The following is a 19,042-nucleotide window of genomic DNA, read 5'->3' on the forward strand; positions in this document are numbered from 1 at the left end:
CAGACAGAAGCGCTCGTCTCAGTGTTTATTCTGTGGAATGATATATTTCAGCTCAGAACACAGAAGCAGGAAGTGATGTAACAGCAGATGTATCTGCTCGTGTTTTTCTGACTGAGGACACTGATCTGTGTTCGTGAGCTCTCTAAACTAAATACTGTTTATTCTAGTAATACCTTCCCAATAGTATTATTATTTGTACAACACAGAAACTACTACCACACGTAACACTTAACAGGAAGTTTATGTTTAAAGCCACTTCAGTACCCTAAATGAGTTGAGAAAAATCAATGAATGAATGTCTGGTGAACACCAGCGAAGAGACATCGGGATATTAGGTAGAAATATAAGGGCACTTATCACTATTTAAGTCAAGAGCACGATCACAACACTGCTTAGCAAGAGTTTGGCTAGTTTAGGCTTTACTGATAAATATATATATATATATATCTATATAACTCGCTATAGAAATGTGCTTCAGTTAGTCTGTCCTGACGGGGACTGAGATCAGACAAACAGAGTCCCTGTATTATTTGGGGATTGGCTGAGAATTGGAGCAGTGATGTCCGTGTCTCTCATATTGCTTCTCTTACCGTGTGCAAAGATTAAGAATGTGCTACATAATAAACTTCACATGGGTTTTAATGGCGCTGTCGTCCGGCAGGACTCGCATCTTCATGGTTCCGTCTGCACCGCAGGAGAAGACGTGATTGGCCGGGCCGGTTTCGATCTGCATGACGCCCATGCCGAGGTTGCGGAAGATGGACTGTCTGGCGTGTTCGTTGCTGAAGGTGTGTAACAGACTCTGAGTGGTCACACTCCACACCTGACACACACACAAACACACTCATCACCAACATATAATAATCCTATTCGGTTCTATATGTGCAAGGTTAAAACACTCATAGGAACAGCTCCATATTTTATTAAGTGCCCCTAATTTTATTTCCTTCATTTCATCTAAATGCTTTATTTTGGTTCTGTATATTTGTGAAATGAGTCACATTCTAACAATTTTGTGATTATAACCATGACGATTTCTGATTAGTTTCAATCTGACTGTGTGATAACAGTTGAAATGTATTTAAAGGGACGAACATGAGAAATCTTTCCTCATTTCCTCAAACCTGTAGGAGTTTCTTTCTCACAAAATGATATTTTGAAGAATGTTGATAATATTGTTGATGATATTGTATGAACATGAAACCACTGGATATCTTCCTTTGTGTTCATGAGAGAGAAGATATGACGGCAGGAAAGGAAACTTTTATGTATACAGATCAGAAAAATGTCTCTCTTCAATATTAGTTATCATTTAACTTAAATCTTTTTTTGTTTCTTTTTAACAATTCAAAAAGCAGGCAGTTAAATGTCAAGCTTTCTCACACCTTGATGTTTCCTTCAGCCGATCCGCTGATGAATCGTTCCTCTGTGGAGTCCACGGCCAGAGCTTTGACAGCAGAATCATGAGCCTGGAAACTCTGTCTGTGAATCTTCTGACTGAGGTCCAGAACACTGATCCAACCCCTCCGGCCTCCGCTGATCAACAGCTGCTGTTTGGAGGCTAAAGCCAGAACGGTAGCGCCGGACTCATGGCAGCTGAATGCTGAAATCACACACAGGATTAAGTTTGATTCATTCACATGGGCTGACGTGTGTGTGCATGTGTGTGTGCACGCGTCTTACCCTGCACCAGACTGTTAGCTGGCGTGACCAGCGTGTCCCACAGACAAACATTTCTGACAAGAGAATAAAGAGAGCATGTTGTTTTTTGGCTCTATGAAGATCTAAAGTGTGTCTCGCTCACTGTACCTGTTGTCTGTCGACAGGCCTGCTGTGGCGATAAGAGACGATGATCCCACGAAAACAAAATCATTGGCAGTTTTATTATGACACTGAAGTGTCTGGATGAAAAACAAAACACACGTCACACATGTGAGACTCGACTAAACCATTAGACTGATCATCTTCATCACATAGATCTCACACTCTTCACTCTGCTTCACACACTGTCATATTCATAATGTTCTTGACTTTACAGCAGCTCATTTGAATATCTTCATATACACACGTACATCATAGTGCAGATACACAAGAGAATAAAACACATTTACCAGAAATGGTTTGGGTGTGTTTCCACCGGTGCTGGTCTGCCACAGACTCAAAGCTCCATCTGCATCTACAATCCCAAACTACACAAACACACACTTCAACACAAACTACACAAACACACACTTCAACACAAACTACACAAACACAGGTTTTGCTTACCTTGTTACCCTGATAATTAAAGCGGATTCTTGTGACTCTGGAGTTTCCAGGACTTCTGAAGCAGGTGATCTGCTGTGAATGTCCCCACTCAAACATTCTCACACTTCCATCCTGAGCTCCGGTCATATCTACACACACACACAGAGTAATGAGAATATCTGACAGGAAGTGTTTTCACACTGGAAGGTGATGTTCAGGGGATTGTCACTGTATGTCAGGGCGAACACCAGAGGATATATTCTTTAAAGGCTAGTTTGTGCTATGGTTGGATAGGACAGCGAATGAGAGGACAGAGAGTGAGGGGGGGTGGAGTACTCACAGTAGGGGAGGGTGGGATGTGACGTCATCCGTCTCACATTATGAATGTTTCTTTTGATGAGCTGCTTGAAGAAACAAAAGCAAGTCAATGTGACAGTCAGTCTGACAACCTCCAGGTGTGTTTGATGAAACGGGTGAAGTGTCTCACCACAGCCGCTCCTCTGCCGGTCTGCACACCGCCCAGCCAGGGCATGTTGATGGGCGTCCCGGGGCTGCTGCGCGTGTAGGGCGTGGTGCCGTGTAAAGCGGTGAAGTCATCACGAGCATGGACCACCAGAAAATCATCGTTCCTGTCAAACATGGATTGAGTTGCGATCAGTGGAACGGCACTGCAAACATTCACAACACACCTGAGGACAGCGTAATACACATCTCACCCTTTGACCTCAATCTCTGCCTCATCATCGATCCACGTCAGTATCTGAGTGGCCAGGATGGCGGAGACATCCAGCTCCTGGATCTCGTGAGTGGACGCAATCACTAAACAGTTGCGATTGGCCTGGAAAACAGAGAGAAGCTGATGAGATTTCAGCTCAGCCACAGGAAGCCAACAGAAGAACAGCAGCTCACTTTGTTGATGGCGAAGGCGGTGATGAGGTCAGACACTTTGTGGATGATGCGAGCTTTGGCGCTGGGGCTGCCCAGATCGCCTTCCATCTGCGTGAGAAAGAAGACTCGCTGTGACATCACTGACTGCATTATGAGAACGAAGGGCATTAAATGTGAGGTGTTATCCGTCAGGAAGTGACTGAATGATGAAATGTGAGTTGATGGGGAGACGTTCAGCTGATACCTGCTGTTGGTTGGGCTCCAGCAGCACAGAATGTTTGGTACTGTCAGTCTCCTGATTTATCATGACACATGCAGATCAATCCCACACATCCGAGAGTTAACACATGACAAAACAACATTAATTACATCACAAGTGTGAATTATTCAACGGACACAGACGAGATCACGACACACAACACACCAGCAATGCAGACAAGGGTTATTTTAGGAACGACGCAGATATATACAAATACCTCGTCCTGATCTCGTTTCCTCGTGAAGATGTTACGTATGAAGGTTTCCTGAACCTCTTCCTCTTTGACCAGAAACTGCCACAGACGTTTGACAGGCAGAGCCGAGCGTCTCCGAGACCTGAGACGACAACATTCAACACCATCAGAAGAGTTTTTTCCTTCAGAAACCACACACACACACACAAGCACATGTTCAACGGCTTTTTTACTTGAAAGGTGTGTTGGCGGGTTCCAGCAGGGCTTTGTGCCTCAGAAGTGCCGGTCCAGATGACACGCTCTCATCCTGCAGCTGTGTGGAGATGTACTGTGACGGAGGGCCTTCGAAAATCTCCAACCTCTTCAACAACAGCTGCTCCCACCGCTGCAGGGTCTTCAGAGCCGCGTGACACAGCGGAGAACACACGGGCAGATCTAACACACATCACAAAAAGTCTCACAATTATTCCTGCAGCAGACGCTTCTCTACGAAAGGACGTGTAAGCGTGTTAACCTAGGAGGTCATGACCGGCTGTCGGGTAGAAGCTCTTGAGGTTTAACAGAACCTTCTGCACCATGGCCAATCGCATCAAGCACCAGCTGCACGTGGACAACATGACATCATCAGTTTAGACACAGCGCACAGTTATCACGTGACCGCAGAGACTGAGACGCACCTGTAGGAGTTACTGTTGGAGTGTTCCTCATGAGGAGAGTTGAGATCGAAAGCATCTTCATCATCCTCTTCCTCTTCCTCGCTGCCTTGGCTTTCCTCAGAATCATATTCCACACGACTGGCAGAAGGAGGGACGTACGGCTTCATGGAAAAAAACACACACAAGCATTCACACACACACACACACACATATATATATATATATATATATAGAAACATACAAACTCTCTTCACACAGACCTTTGCCATGAAGTAATCCCAGATACTGAGCTCAGGTGGCACAAAGCGTTCTTTAGAACCAGACGGTTCCTGCTCGGTCACGGGTCTGTCAGGAACGTCTCTGGAGTAACTCTGTGAGGACTGAACCCTGAAACGCCTCTGCTTACCTTCTGCATCTTCTGCTAACACACAAGCAAACAACAACACATTACATCACTGCCCCTGTGATGCCTTAATAACTTGTGTTTCATGAAAACTGTCAAGTTCAAAACACAAGTTCTGCATTCGGTCAAGCTGTAGAGGAGAACTGCACGATTCTTTTGTTTCAAATAGAGATCACGATTCTTGAATGACAAATAAAATGTCATTAATTAGGACATTTTTACAACAATTACCATTGTAGTGGTTACTTTTTTTGTTTTACTTCAAATGCAAAAGTTAAACTTTAGTAAAAGTATTAATGCATTGAAGTAACTTATTATTCATACTGTAAAACAAATTCATAAGGTGACACCTGCACAGAAAGATTGATCAATTTGCCTGACATCTACAGATTTCTTGAAGAAGTCTTTAAAGAAAGACACAACTGATAAACACCAACACAGTATTTACATATAAACAGTTTAAAATAACCTGAAAACATGGAATACAGGGCAGGTTGATGAAAAACAACATACAGCTTCTCTATTTTTGTAAATAAGCGCCACACACTCTCGTGAAGTGTTTTTACAGTAATGACAGCTGCTAACTGCAACCTTTACGGAGTTTTGTTTCAAACACGTCCAGTTAAGATGTGAAGCATAATCAGAACAATGTAACACAATCTTAAAGGAAATCATAAGAGCAGTTTAGGTGTCATGCCGTATTTACTTTATGTTGCTTGTAACCAACTCTCTGCTTCAATCCCAGTACTTCAGTGATCATTTGAAACAGATATAATGATAGTGTGACTTTAGTCTGAGGTGTAGTAGACACAGGAGAATCCTCATTAATGAGATTGTGTGGGTGTTTGAATCGAGATCGTAATCTTTTAACAATTAAACATGCAGCTCTTGTGTAAAGCAGAGATGACAGATGTATTTGAATAAAAGCAGAAACCTGACGGTGACTTCGGCACCACAGGAACACAAGCACCGCCTCCAAACACAGCCAACCAGAGTCTGCTGTTGAGCGGATGAGCTACGATCCTGAAGAGCTGATGGGTAGAGTGAGTGGCCAGACCGTGAACAAACAGACTGAGGAAGACGGCGGTGAGGATCTCACACAGAAGCACGGGCAGACCGGGCTGATTCTCATCTCCTGAAGCGTTCAGCAGTGCAATGAGAGCAGCGATACCTGCAGAGATCATTCACTGATGTGAGTCTGTGTGTGTGTGTGTGTGTTTAGTGTTCAAAGAGACGGCGGGTGTTACCGGGCCACTCGGCAGGTGACGTGTTTGGCAGGACGGTTTCCTCCATGCTAACACTCCTCACCGGGGGCTGATGGGTAAGCAGGACGCTCTGGTAGATGATGCCCGTGAACGGATTCACATGACTGATGAGAAACAGAGACGTGATGATCAATCAACACAAATAGACTGAAGAAACGGAAGATCTCTCTGTGCTTCTGTGTGTGAGAATGAAACTCACGTGTAATTGTGTCCGTCACACAGACACTGATAGATGCAGGCTGAGAGAGACGCCGCCAGCGTGTGCATCACATAAATCTGACGGAGCAGACAAACACATGATGACACACGTCACAACAATCGCATTCTCACCGTCACACATCTCTGTTGTACCTTGTTGTTCACCACATCCGGCTGTGGAGGAGAGTCCAGAGCGTTGATGGTGTGCAGGATGTCATGAGTCAGATTGCTCAGGTGCACTATGGGATTGGCCACCACAGTTTTGGAGCGAGCGGTCCAGGCCAGCAGGAGAGGAACTGATGTGTGCTGTTGAGTGACGTTCTGATCGATGACAAACACATCCAGACGTCATACAGAAACACAAGAGCTGTTATCTCGTCACAAATATGTATACAGCACATGAACTCTGTAACACAAGCGTCTGAGGGTAACCCAGCTCACTTCTTTAATCCTGATAACCAATAATGCTTCCCACAGTTCACTGAGCATAATCGTTGTAATATTAATGTTTTAAAAGCAAGCACAACCGATTACCGATTAGCTGGATAAATCATCTCAAAGCTTTTATGAAGGGAATTATGAAGGGTGAACGATAGTAATGATTTATATAAAAACAAGAAATCAAAAATGTAGTAGCAAGGTTTCATGATGTATATTTTTGTGGTGGAGTGTTTAGATTGTGTGCTTTGAATTATGGTATTGAAGAAGTTTGTGAAACTATCCGATTTACACTATTAATGTTTACAGTTTCTGTAGTCCAAGCCTTGCTATTATTTTTGCACTGAAATCATTAAATTTGTTGATTTGGCAGTGTTCTATTTCTCTAATATGCAAATATTTCTGCAAAGAAAAGCTGGGTTTAGCACCTACCGTCGGCCATTTTGTTTTAAGTTGTTCAGTGTCTTACTTTTTCCATAATTTAGACTGTCTTACTAAAGACCACCATGAGCTTATTTTATGCAACAGTCTTTCTTCACTGATTTTATTGATAATGGGTTCTAGTGCGTTCCCTTTGTAGCATGTTACGTCGCATTGAACCGCATCCAGTGAAGACACGATGTGAGACGCTGTCTTAAAACCATGGCAACGTTTAGGCTGACCAAATAATGCCGATTATCATTTTACCCATGATCGTGCCGCCCTACTCCCGAGTAAAGAGACATATTACCTGCTGAGACTCCTGCAGTAAGAGAATCAGCTCCATTCTGACGGATGCCAGACCTGCGCCGTGAGAGCCGTGCAGGCTGCAGCAGCTGAGGAAGATCCGCAGCAGCGGCTGGTTCCTCTGAAGCCAGAGTTTGCGTCTGTGCTGCACGTCTCCACCCCGGACCTCTGGATGGTCTCCCGTGCCCACCTGACTCAGATCAGCAGAGATTCCTTCAGACAGTCGCTGGAGTAACGGGTTATAACCGCAGCACCTCTGAAGGGCCGCCACCCCTCGCTCCAGCCAGTGACACAACTGATGACGCAGCTTCCCTCCGTCCAGCTCGTAGCCTGTGGACAGCGTCCGTAACTCTGTGGTGAGAATCTTCAGACAGGAGCTGAACTTCAGCTGAGCGGCCAGAATGTCCTCGCCGAGCGACTCGTCCGTTGTGTTCTCTGTGTCGGAGGAGGAGGCCGTGTCTCGAGGGACGCTGCTGCTCTCCGGGTGGATGGTCTTCATCGCAAGTCCAGACTCCTCTTCCTCAGAGTCGTCTTTGTCACTGTCCCACGTGAACTCCAGAGGTTCATCCTGCAGGGTGACGGACGGCTGACTCCAATCAAGACTGAGCACAGAATCAGACTGGCTCACCTCTCGAGGAGAAGACAGAGAATCAGACTCAAAGCCGTTCATCAGACCACCCGACAGATCTTTAGCTTTCTCTGTCGATGAAAGAGACGGATTCTCTTGGCTGAGGAGCGTCTTTGACCGTTTAACAACTTTTGGCATTTTGGAGAGGACTTCTAAAGCCAGCATGGGACAGCCGGCCTGTAAGTGTGCGTGAGCGGCGCTGAAGAAAAGACGTCTTTCCATCAGACTAATGGAGTCACTCACGCGGCCCTCAGCCGTCAAAGCCACTTTAGCTTGATCTGAGGAGCCCAGATGACGGCGGAGCAGCAGCGGATGAACCCGGAGGAACGTGTAGAAGTTAAACACATCAGGATTACAGGGAGAGGTGGCTGCCGTCTCTGAAACCACAACCATACAAATATCTCTGAACCAACGGCTTTCACACTCGTTTGATATTTAGAGTTTAATAACAGCTGAGCATTCAGATGCTGTTCATTGGACCAAAGCGTAAAAAAGCAGAGCAAACACTTATGGATTCAGTCAGACACAAAAAGCGTATTTTCTCTCACCGTGATTTGATATTTCCGTGTGAATACGAGGCTGTTCAAGCAGCGTGTCCAGAGCCCTGCTGTAGTCATTTAGCACCCAGTATGCCATACTGCGTAAGAATGGATCCTGATGGGCCGGGATCTGCTGCTCGTGACCCAGAACGTGTCTCTGGAGGATTCGTTTGTAAGTGCCGGACATCTCAAACTCAGACTCGTACAGTCGACATATGACCAGAGCCAGCTGAAGGTCCTGCATCTTCTCTATACAAACCTGATCATGTGACAACACGCATGTTTAAAGAGAAATCCACATCACAAACAAGTGATATGTATAAGAACGTCGTACCTCCACAGCATCTTTCAGGGATCCAGCCAGCAGGAAGAAAGCAGCAGAATGTTGGAAGCGTTGTTTTCCCAGCAGAGAGAAAGCGTTCTTTAACGCAGCCTTTCTCCAACGATCCTCACTGAAGTTATTACTGAAGAACGCCGTCATCTTCACATTATGCTGAGATCTTCAACACAAACACAAGATCTCATAAAGCAGATGCTGGTGGTATCCACCCGTTTCTACAGCATAAATCAATACATGTATTCATTACATTTAAGCATATGTCTTTTTATCCAAAGCGACTTACACTTCATTATTCTTTACATTTTGTTTCCGAGTATGTGCAATCCCTGGGCTCTAACCCATGACCTTTGCGTGTGCTCGAACCACTGACCCACATGAAAGCTACATGACCATTGATTCATTTAGACGCTTTGATCTAAAGTGATTTATAAGAGAGCACATTACACAAGTCTACACAACGTGTGTGTGTTACCTGTAGAGTCCCCAAACAACAGCTTTCTTCTTCATGGCCAGATAAAACAAAGCTGCGTCTAAAGGGTCATTGTTCCTCTGATATGAGGCTTTAGCCACCTGGTGAAAGATCACAGATTATTAATCAAAACTCTCAGAAAGGTTAAGGAAACAGAGTTTAACACCATTACAAATGCAACATTAAACCTACGAATGTATATATTTCACAGCACGCTGTCATCTTCCTTTAACACTGTCAGAAATCATACAGATGCTCATTAAAAACACGCTTGTCTAACTAACATAACTACAGGTGAAGTTTTTTACATGTCATACCAACAGTGTTGTAATCTAACAAAGTAAAACTATTCAAGTACAGTACTTAAAAATGTTTTGGGAGTATCTGTACTTTACTTGAGTCTTTATAATTCTGCACACCTTTACTACACTACATTTCCTCATCAAAACGTGCACTTTTACTCGGATACATTTCCCCTAAGGATGTTCGATACTACAAATAACAGCTTAAAAACAGAACTGTAATACCGATCACCATGACAATGCTGAACTAATCATTGGTTAAAGCTCAATGTGAACGTACAAAAAGGTGCTCTCTGAGGTTAATGTCAACACAAGGTTTTAATGTCCTTTAGCTTCTTTAAAGATAAACAGCACATTTTTCAGTTTTATTGGATTGTCTAATGACTGGATTATTACTGTATAAGGGAAATACAAGGAAAGAAAGCAGTAAGGGACAGACAGATTTTTTCTCTTAAAGGGATAATATTGGGGATGGGAGGGAACTATCCTTTTATAAAGTTATAAGATATAAAGTTATAAAGATGTGGTTTCTGAACTTGAGACAGAGCTTTTTCAAAGTTGTAAATTGTAAGCACCATGTTTGAAAACATTTTAATTAGCAACGTTTGGTTGAACTTCACTTTAAATACTTGAAAATATTTTATATAAAAAGTACATTTGATACTAAAGTACAATATGTATTTGTTACTTTAACCCTTTTACTCAAGTCATATTCTAAAAGGTTCACTTCTACCAAAGTAATTTTCTGGCAAGATATTTGTACTTTTATTCAAGTATTGCTTTTAGGTACTTTATACACCCCTGCATACCAAACACATACAAAAACATTCCTGTGTGAATGAACCTTAACGTGAATATGAACATTGATTGATTATTCTCACACAGTCTCCAGTGAAATCTACTGTAAACCCACGCACACACGCGCAGAAGACATGAGCGTTTTTCTCAAACCTTTTCAATGCATCTGCGCAGTTTATTAGTGCTCCTGAGCCACCAGCCCACACCCATCGCTCTCAGCTCCGGCCATGTGGGATCTCCTCTCTGCAGAGCTGGAAGTGTGTGAAGAAGTTCCTCCTCGGCCTCCGAGTGAAACGCCCAGGTATAATGACAGGTGGATAATCCTGTAGAGCCACACAGACACACACACTACATCACATCTGAAAGATCCAACCCTTCCTACACTCATTCTTCTGTGAGCGTGTGAAATACCTTGACAGAGGAGCTGAACTCGATGAGCCGGAGGTAACGACGTCAAGAGGAAAGTGTGCAGACGTACAGCCAGCAGAAACTTCAGGCCACATTCATCCAGCGTCTCTCCACCTGAATAAAGACAACACAACATTGAAACATCTCTCAAACACATCAACAACTCAACAGCGAGAGCTCATGATGTAATGACCTCTGCCTTTCCCTTGACTCTCTCCAATGTTTGTGCTGGTGGAAGCGATAGCGTCCGCTAAAGCCATCAGAGACATCTGTTCCATCCGTGTCAGACCCGGCAGACTGGAGTGCAGCAGGTGACCAGATAACACCTGAGCATGCTCGGGACCGAAGAACGTGGGGCTATACTTGGACAGATCAATGACTTTGACACTTTCATCCTCCTCGTCAGCACTGAAAGGATCCGCTTCGTCCGTGCTGAGACTAGTTGTTTGGAACAGCTCATCGTAGGTGTCCGTTCGGCTGGACGTATGAGCACTGCTGACACTGTCGGCCCGTTCTTCGGCTCGGGGAGCGGACTCCTCGTCAGCAGCTAACAGCGCGTATAAGGGCAGCGGGGGGATAGAGTCGATCTCGGTGTAGTCCGAGCTCTCGCTCTTGCTGAACATCTTTGGGTCTCTGGAGGTGCTTCCGCTGGCACTGATGGTAAGAGAGCGCATGCGCCGCTCGTGGCTGACTGGGGTGTCTTTCAGAGTCACGACCTCCCCGGCAATGCACTTCACCAGATGGGACAGGATGGCTGTGGCCCGTTTGACCTTGCCGAGGTCCATAAGCTCTATCAGCTGTACCGGATGATACTGGGCCAGAGTGGGGAAGAGATGATGAGCTGCCTCAAATAACCCAGAATCCTCCAGCTCTGCTGGCAGGTCATACACGGTTCTCTTTCCGCTCAGCTTCTGAGCCAAACTGGTCATAGACCTGGTGAGGCTCTTCTTAGGAGGATTCGGACTGAGCCCCTCCTGTTTCACAGCGGCAGGAAGAGATGTTACGCTACCAGTGCCGACGCTGTTCTCTCCGGTGGTGACGGCCGGTTTGAGGGGGGCCGGAGGCTGCCACTGAGAGTACACGTGCATCTCGCAGTCCATCCCGACCACCAAGATCCCATCTCGCACCCAAGACAGAGAGACGGGAATGGGCAGTGACCCTTCGACGGATGACACCAAATCCACTACTCGCAGAAGAACCAGACGAGAGGAGCTGCGCTGCTGGCCGCTGTCCGAGAGAACCAGCTCTGGAGGTTTTCCCGAAAGCATGCCGTACATGTAAAGTTTGGATCCCAGACCCACGGTTAATATATGAGAACCATCCTCTCTGGAAACCCAGTCCAAATGAACCTGTCTCCTGCTGACAGCTAAACAATCGCTCGTGAGCATGCATGAATCACTGACGCTGGGTACCATCAAGCTTTTGTCACAGTCATTACTATCAGGACTATAAGAGCCGCTGATTTTCAGCGTTTGATCCAGGATCCACTGAGATCCGCCTGTGGATTCACACTGGAATATGCTGACATGCACGAGGGGCTCAGCAGCACCACCGCAAGGTCTCTCTGACCTGTGTGCCACCACAACTCTGCTGGTATGACAGCAGCTGAGATCCATGAGCTGTCCAGAAACACTCAGAGCACTGCTGCTGGCCAACCCTTCCTCTACAAACAGAGGCCACTCCTCCCACACGTATGATGTTTTCTCGGCAGTCTCAGGGTCACAGACAGCGTAACACCTCCAGAATCTTACAGTACCATCCGAGCAGGATGTGGCCAGCAGATACGGAGCTCGTCCGGCTGGCTGCAAGGATGAAGAGCTCAGGTGACCTGCAATAAGAACAGGGACTTTCAGCTCATTTGATTTTGAAACACTGCATGAGATAAATCATCTGCTGTTTATATCACCTGCAGCGGGTGTTACACGAATGACCTCAACACCCTCCGGCAGATGGAGCTCCTGACAAAAAACGTTGGTGTGTGTAAGAGTGAGGTGACAGGCGCTCTGAAGGTTGGATGTGCTCATCTTTGATCTCTTGGTTTGTGGTGAGCTGAACGTATCAAGTGGTGAACAGTTCACAGGTGATGAAGTATGGCTTCGATCTGAAACAACATTAACGAACGTGATGTTGAATCGACAGAGAAATGTTTGCGGTCTACTGTATCTTTCTGGTCTTATTGGCCTTTAAAAACAAATCACAACAGAAGCAACGCAGGCCTTAAATTGAACTTCCGTTACACTCTTAAAATCCGTTACAAACCCATATTGACAGGATCAGCTTCTAGATGAAGATGCCACATGTGTAGAATCGATCTGCCGCTGTGAGAAAACTCCAGCACCACCAGAAAGAATCGAGCAGAGAAGATCGTCCGGCTAGAATCTGAATGAAGAACAAGAGCTCATGAACTCACACAGACACGGAACAGAACGAGAGCTGTGATCAAATCAGAGAGATTCTCTCCGTACCAGAATCCTGCAAACCATTATCTGATCTCTCATTTCCCAGGATCAGATCTTCCTCAAACACGTGCAGGAGCTGCGTCTGTTTGCCCTGCTGTAAAACCAATAACACAAGATCAAAACACTTCTCTTGATATGACACTTTTCTACCTGATCTTATACGTACAAAATCTGTGATGGCATCCAGCTCAATAATGCAGCCCGGTCTGGCCGTAGATTGTTGACTGATTATATTAAAAACTTCTCCAACATATTTCTGAAAAATCAATCACATGACGAATGATTCTCCTTTATGGAATTGCATATATATATGTGTGTGTTTGTGTGTGTCTTACAGAGATGTCAGGGTTAGAGAGTTCACTCAGCAGTTTTTTGGCCTCAATTACAGCCTGATAGAGTCTGAGCGAGTGACCGTCACTGGCCACAAAACAGGCACTGGGTGAGTTACCGTACGCACCTTTGGGAAAGAAATGAAATATGAATAAACCAACAGTCACATCCCATTAGCTTCATGCAGAAACACATGCTCGACTTGAAATGAAACTTTTAAAGATATACAGTAAATATTCATGAACGCTGAATACACATTTATGAATATTCAATGCAGCAGTTAAAACGCAGCAGATGTTTACCGGCACAGCCGTCACAAATAACACAGGAGTGCTTTTCCCTGTTTCTGCCTTTTTATAAATCATCAGAATGAACAATCAGAATTCTACAGGAAACGTTTCATCACAAATCTGCCTGTTCATGCTGTTATATGACATTTAGAATAACAGTATTATATTATCAATCTGTTTTAGGCCCAATACCAGTTCTACCCCTAACCCATTTCGCATGAAGGGGTCGGGGCTCTTGATTCTCTTTTGGTTGGAGGGGAAGGGCCATAAAGCACTTTAAGGACCTCACTTCAAACGAAGGGTATGGAGGGATACTTCACCTAAAAATTTAAATTCTGTCATCATTTACTCACCCTCAGATTGTTCCAAACCTCTATGAATGTCTTTGTTCTGCTGAACGGACGGGAAGATTTCTGGAAGACAGTCAAATCTCTCCCCCAATTGACTCCCATAGTATTTATTTGTCCTACTATGGCAGTAACTGGGGAATGAGATCTGACATTCTTTAAAATTTCTTCCTGTGTGTTCAGGTAACAAAAAATACATTCATAGAGGTTTGGAACAATCTGAGGGCGAGTAAAGGATGACAGAATAAAATTTTTCACATGATTTAATAAAGGTTTAAATAACAAATAATTCTTTGATTTATGTTACATCATGGTCATATTCATGTTCTTGAACACTTGAAACGTTGCTGGAGTTTGCTACCGTACCGCATTACTGACTACACGTTAGAATCGACAGAGCTGTAAAGAATTCCGCAGTCACGCATGACTTTTTATTTTCACATTTTGCTGACCCATAAAACATTAAACCGTACTGATGGACAGAACTCTTGAAGGTGTGATGTGGCTTTAGACACAGAGGAGACATCCTCACCGAGGCAGTTGCTGGGAATGAGCGAAGGCAGCCAGGCCACGTTTGAGAACGCTGACGCATGCAGCGAGTTGATCCTGGCCAACTCTGAAACGCCCCCCGAGAACGACAGCGGCCCAACCGGATCCACCCGCCACAGGATCAACTCGCTGTAAATAGCGTTGGGGTCCTGGGAGACGCCACCTGACGACGCTCTGCTCCTGTGAGACAAGGCACCGAGGCCAGAGGGCTGAAGCGGTCCAGCACCCCCGTCAGGTGTCTTTAGGGCATTGTGGTGTGAGGTGGTGAGCAGCAGAGGCAGCAGAGAGTGACAGGCCAGATCGTTGAGGTGAAAGCGATGGCCGCAGTATCGCGATTTATGAGAGATGCTGAGCACCGTCGAGAAGGCGGCGTCCTCCGCAAAGCTGACAGCCCATTGGTTAAGGGAGCCATCGGAGTGTTTGGAGATCATCAGGACGCTAGGGGTGAAGATGCTGAGACGCAGGTTATTGGCGGTGGGTTTGTTCTGACCCAGGCCGATCAGAGCGGAGGTAGAGTGAGGCAGACCAGCAGGCCGCTGACGCCCGTGCTGAATGGCCAGGTCCACGTTTTTGTTGCAGGCATACATCACAACGCTGCGACTGAGCGAGTTGGCGTCACCAGTGGGGAAGGCCACAGGAATTCGTGACACGAAGGAAACCTGGAAACAGAGAGCGAGTAAACAGTGTGCTCACGTTCACGAGAGATCACTAATGCTACACGAAGAGCTGCTCTTTATATAATTGAATCGATAATGCAGTAAGAAACCTGCGCCTGTCGGAACATGCCGGGCTGGTATTCATCCAACCAGTCGACGTTCCACACCAGGAGCGATCCGTCCATCGGGTGAATGCTGAACAGCATATCTGCAGCTTTGTTCCAGTTACTCAGCAGCAAGTCCACATGATGATCTACAGCAGCCGCAGGAAGAGAGGCTGAGCCACCCGCACTGTCCCCATCCTCATCTGCGTCTACACAGAGTTATAGAGATTCATTATATGTGACTGACGTCAACGGATTATAACAGCGTCCCAACAGGAGGAGCGTTTACCATTCTGCTCGACGCTGCTCCTGAGCTGCTGAAGAAACACCTCCATGTTCAGCGTCAGGTTCAGCTCTTTGTTATTGAGCCAGTGAACGGTGAAGGTGCTGCCCGGTTCCTCCTCAGAGCCACTCATAGATGAGATGGAGGGCAGCAGAGGGATGTCTGAACACAATCTTACCGTTACATTTGCTTGAAAGCATCGGTACACACAAACATGACATTTCTGAACCCTAATGATATTAATGTTTTTTTGTTTTCTGCGAATTACAAACAACAAGGTGATGCATGAAAGCAGATGTTCAGTGAATAATGTTTTATATTACACTCTGTTCATAAGAGATGTTGTGATGTAATGAACAGTGGTGATGATGTGTACATGATCATGAGTAAAATACTTCTTCCTCATAAACTTCAGCATCAGTCACTCATATTATTGAAGGTGTGTGTTACCTGTGGCCGGGTTTATGCTGGCAGCGATGTGAAAATGACAGAGAGAGTTGGCGTGTAGGGTGTTGGTTCGGTGGCTGTAATGTTTGTTCTGCTGTTGAGGCAGAGGGCCTGTATACGACAGCTGAGATAAACATCTCACCTGCTCTCTCCACGAATGCTTCAGGTTCAGCTGAAACCACAAATAATGTTCTTCAACACAAGGATGATGATGTATTCTCTCAAACATTTATAATGTACCAAAAAAACACACACAGTCACTAAACAGTCATTTTAACCACAAGACAACCAAGACACATAATAAAAACTTTGTTCTTCAGTTAGGGTTCCTGACATGAAATGACCCGGCTTTGACTATTCTCAGATGGTCGACATGATCTCACCTCCAGCGGGTTGAGTGCGGTGCTGTTGCTGGAGGATTTCTTCACATCACTGTTCATATTGCTATGTCTGCTGAGTCCAGACAGAAGACAGTCACTGGGTAACAGCGTCTCGGCCCAGAGTCGACACACACTGTCCTTACAGCAGGTCAGCAGAACATTACACACTGCACCTCTAGAGAAAAACACACGCTGCTCTGTCAAGTCCTCAAAGCTCACGTGTACACCATGTCCCATGATTCCTCCACTCACCTGGGCATGAACTTGCTGGTCTTCCTCCAGGTGAAACCGGTGACGGAGCGAGGGTGAGCCAGGTAAATGAAGGAGAAGTTGATCTCTGCCCCAGAAAGCAGGTCGACGGGACTGAACAGTTTAGTGACGTCCACCTGCCATCTGCTGGAGCTGTACCACACTTTCACCAAACAGTCATCCTGCAAGCAGAAAACCCCCTCAGTAAGGGCACAAAACTAATGCACAATTTCACTTCCTGTGATTCCAGACTGGCCACACATGGATGTCTCATTTCGTTCATACTGACATCAATACACATGTTTGTGTTCATGTCGGTATTTCCAGTGGTCAACCACTAAGATGCACAAAGACACACGCAGCACAAACCTGTCCAGCAGTGGCAAAAAACTCTCCATCTGGAGAAAACTGGATGAAATGAGTTGACGCGGCCGTCCTGTAACATTTCAGAAGAGTGAGATATCACTGCATCTGTTTGTCATCGTTTGAGAAAAGAAGAGGATCATATGATGAATACTGACTTGCATTGCCATATACATCTCCACGAGTTCTGAGGATCCAAAGCCTCTGCCTGTCTCTCCTCTTCAGCATCTGGACTGATGTGCAGGTTACACCACAACTGGAGAGACGATGAGCCGGTCAACAGACACGTACCTGTAAAGAGCCAGGAGACGGGACAAAGATGAGCTGCTGATCTCTGACAGGAGGAGCCAAGCAGACGACACAGGTGTTGATGTACCTGTGGGATGCCACGTCAAGATGTGTGCCACTGACTGCACAACAAACTGACCACTTTTCTGCCAGTGATAATTCAGCTTCTGTTGAACACAAAACAACAATCAGTGACAGAACAACAAGACTCTATGAAAGATTTGATAAGAAAAGAAGACACGTACCTGTACTTTTCCTCGTGGACTGACCTCTACAGGCTCAAACACGCAAATAATGTTTCCGTAAGATGCTGCGATCTGTCGATGCAAAAACAGACAAGGTTTCAGTCACAGCACCGAATCATCCAATAATGCTGCTATTCTTGGCTGGTCAAGATCATACTGCGAGTACTAATGCATGAATAACACGACACGCTTCTTAAAAAATGTCCTTTAGCTTTCCTGTAGCTCAGTGGTTAGATCATGGCACTAGCAATGCAAAGGTGGGTTCAATCCAAATGTACACTATAATGCTTTGGATAAAAGCGTCTGCCAAATGCATAAATGTGAATGTAAAATGTAAACCTCTTTGACTAGAGCGCATCAGGTGTGAGTGTGTAGAAGATGTACAGGAGCTTGTTTCTCACCTGACCGCCCTGCAGCGAACAGTCCACACAGCCCACCTGAATGTTCCCGTGTTTGGCTCCTGGAATAATCTGGATCCTCTCAAAATCACTGCCCAGAATGACCACGTCACAGCCCGAGGCGTACGCCTGTCACAACACGTCAACATATTCACTCCAATGAACCCCTCCATCTTCACATAAACAAGTTTCCCATAGCTTACCAAGCAAGCCTCAATTCCCACAAAGACATTACACGTTGAAAGTCAATCTGCCGAACACATAAATATGTACTTCAATGAGTTTATTGTGTTTACCGTGAACGGCTGGTTGTTTATACTGCCGACAGAGAAGCTGTTGTCTCCGGGGTTGACGGCCCCTGTCAGGACCTGGTGGAGGTTCATTGTTCTTGGCACACTTGAGGTTTAGGATGAAGCCCTGAACCGAAACAGAACAGATGAGCATCATCGGTCAAAATAACTAACAAAGGCAAAAACAGCTCTTCATTACATCTGTAGCGCACGAGCGTAGTGATGTGCTTGAGAAATGAATAAGAAAACAATAAGACTAGACACTGACAACTTAATAAACATGTTTATTTCTTCAAATATAACATTGAGACACAATATATACATCGATACACTTCGCACACAGTAGACGGTAACACACTCGCGCTCGTGTGTGTGGTGTGTCAGTCAGCGGGTGTCACTCACGTGATGTCAGTCATGTCAACTCTAAAGCTTTCAACTGTTTTAAATAATATGGCAACTGGTCAATGTTTAAGTTATTATTCTCTTGAACACTTAGCCATTAGTTTATTAGTGTGTTGAATAAAGTTGACATTTGTCAATCCAGTAAGTTTAGTCAGAGCGCGAGCTCCGGTTAGCCGCATCTCACTGACAGCTTCACTAATGTCGC

The 19,042-nt window shown here is 45.3% G+C and overlaps 1 protein-coding gene across 2 annotated transcripts; it reads right to left on the reverse strand.

Annotated features, from left to right (window-relative positions):
- Nucleotides 1-455: 455 nt before the first annotated feature.
- On the reverse strand, nucleotides 456-18,564 carry dmxl1 (Dmx like 1). 2 transcript variants are annotated; one of them, XM_079467590.1, is made up of 44 exons: nucleotides 18,442-18,564; nucleotides 18,149-18,274; nucleotides 17,748-17,819; nucleotides 17,591-17,669; nucleotides 17,373-17,505; nucleotides 17,221-17,287; nucleotides 16,855-17,033; nucleotides 16,606-16,777; nucleotides 16,226-16,394; nucleotides 15,782-15,937; nucleotides 15,499-15,701; nucleotides 14,716-15,391; nucleotides 13,552-13,673; nucleotides 13,383-13,472; nucleotides 13,223-13,310; nucleotides 13,017-13,136; nucleotides 12,664-12,858; nucleotides 10,951-12,585; nucleotides 10,761-10,871; nucleotides 10,503-10,672; nucleotides 9,253-9,350; nucleotides 8,775-8,940; nucleotides 8,450-8,699; nucleotides 7,278-8,278; nucleotides 6,263-6,430; nucleotides 6,111-6,187; nucleotides 5,894-6,015; nucleotides 5,581-5,817; nucleotides 4,504-4,664; nucleotides 4,265-4,404; nucleotides 4,102-4,187; nucleotides 3,821-4,022; nucleotides 3,612-3,729; nucleotides 3,380-3,430; nucleotides 3,157-3,243; nucleotides 2,964-3,085; nucleotides 2,735-2,876; nucleotides 2,588-2,648; nucleotides 2,269-2,396; nucleotides 2,112-2,189; nucleotides 1,810-1,901; nucleotides 1,684-1,736; nucleotides 1,386-1,603; nucleotides 456-823 (listed from the first exon to the last, which is right to left on the reverse strand). In XM_079467590.1, the coding sequence occupies exons 1-44, from the start codon at nucleotides 18,526-18,528 to the stop codon at nucleotides 614-616; spliced, it is 8,718 nt and encodes a 2,905-aa protein (XP_079323716.1). In that variant the 5' UTR covers nucleotides 18,529-18,564; the 3' UTR covers nucleotides 456-613. The 2 variants fall into 2 exon arrangements, with proteins under 2 accessions (XP_079323716.1, XP_079323717.1); XM_079467591.1 differs by lacking the exon at nucleotides 3,380-3,430.
- Between the last annotated feature and the right edge of the window lie 478 nt (nucleotides 18,565-19,042).

This window comes from Barbatula barbatula, assembly GCF_947034865.1.
Source record: "Barbatula barbatula genome assembly, chromosome: 11".
NCBI lineage: Eukaryota > Metazoa > Chordata > Actinopteri > Cypriniformes > Nemacheilidae > Barbatula > Barbatula barbatula.

Bases quoted from the DNA above. Each gene is read 5' to 3' on its own strand.
- dmxl1 (XM_079467590.1), bottom strand. From the start codon at position 18,528: ATGAACCTCCACCAGGTCCTGACAGGGGCCGTCAACCCCGGAGACAAC. The intron at 12,586-12,663 runs GTGATATAAACA...TTCTTATTGCAG, and splicing joins TCGTGTAACACCCGCTGCAG to GTCACCTGAGCTCTTCATCC. The intron at 8,941-9,252 runs GTAACACACACA...TTTGTGTTGAAG, and splicing joins GTTGTTTGGGGACTCTACAG to ATCTCAGCATAATGTGAAGA.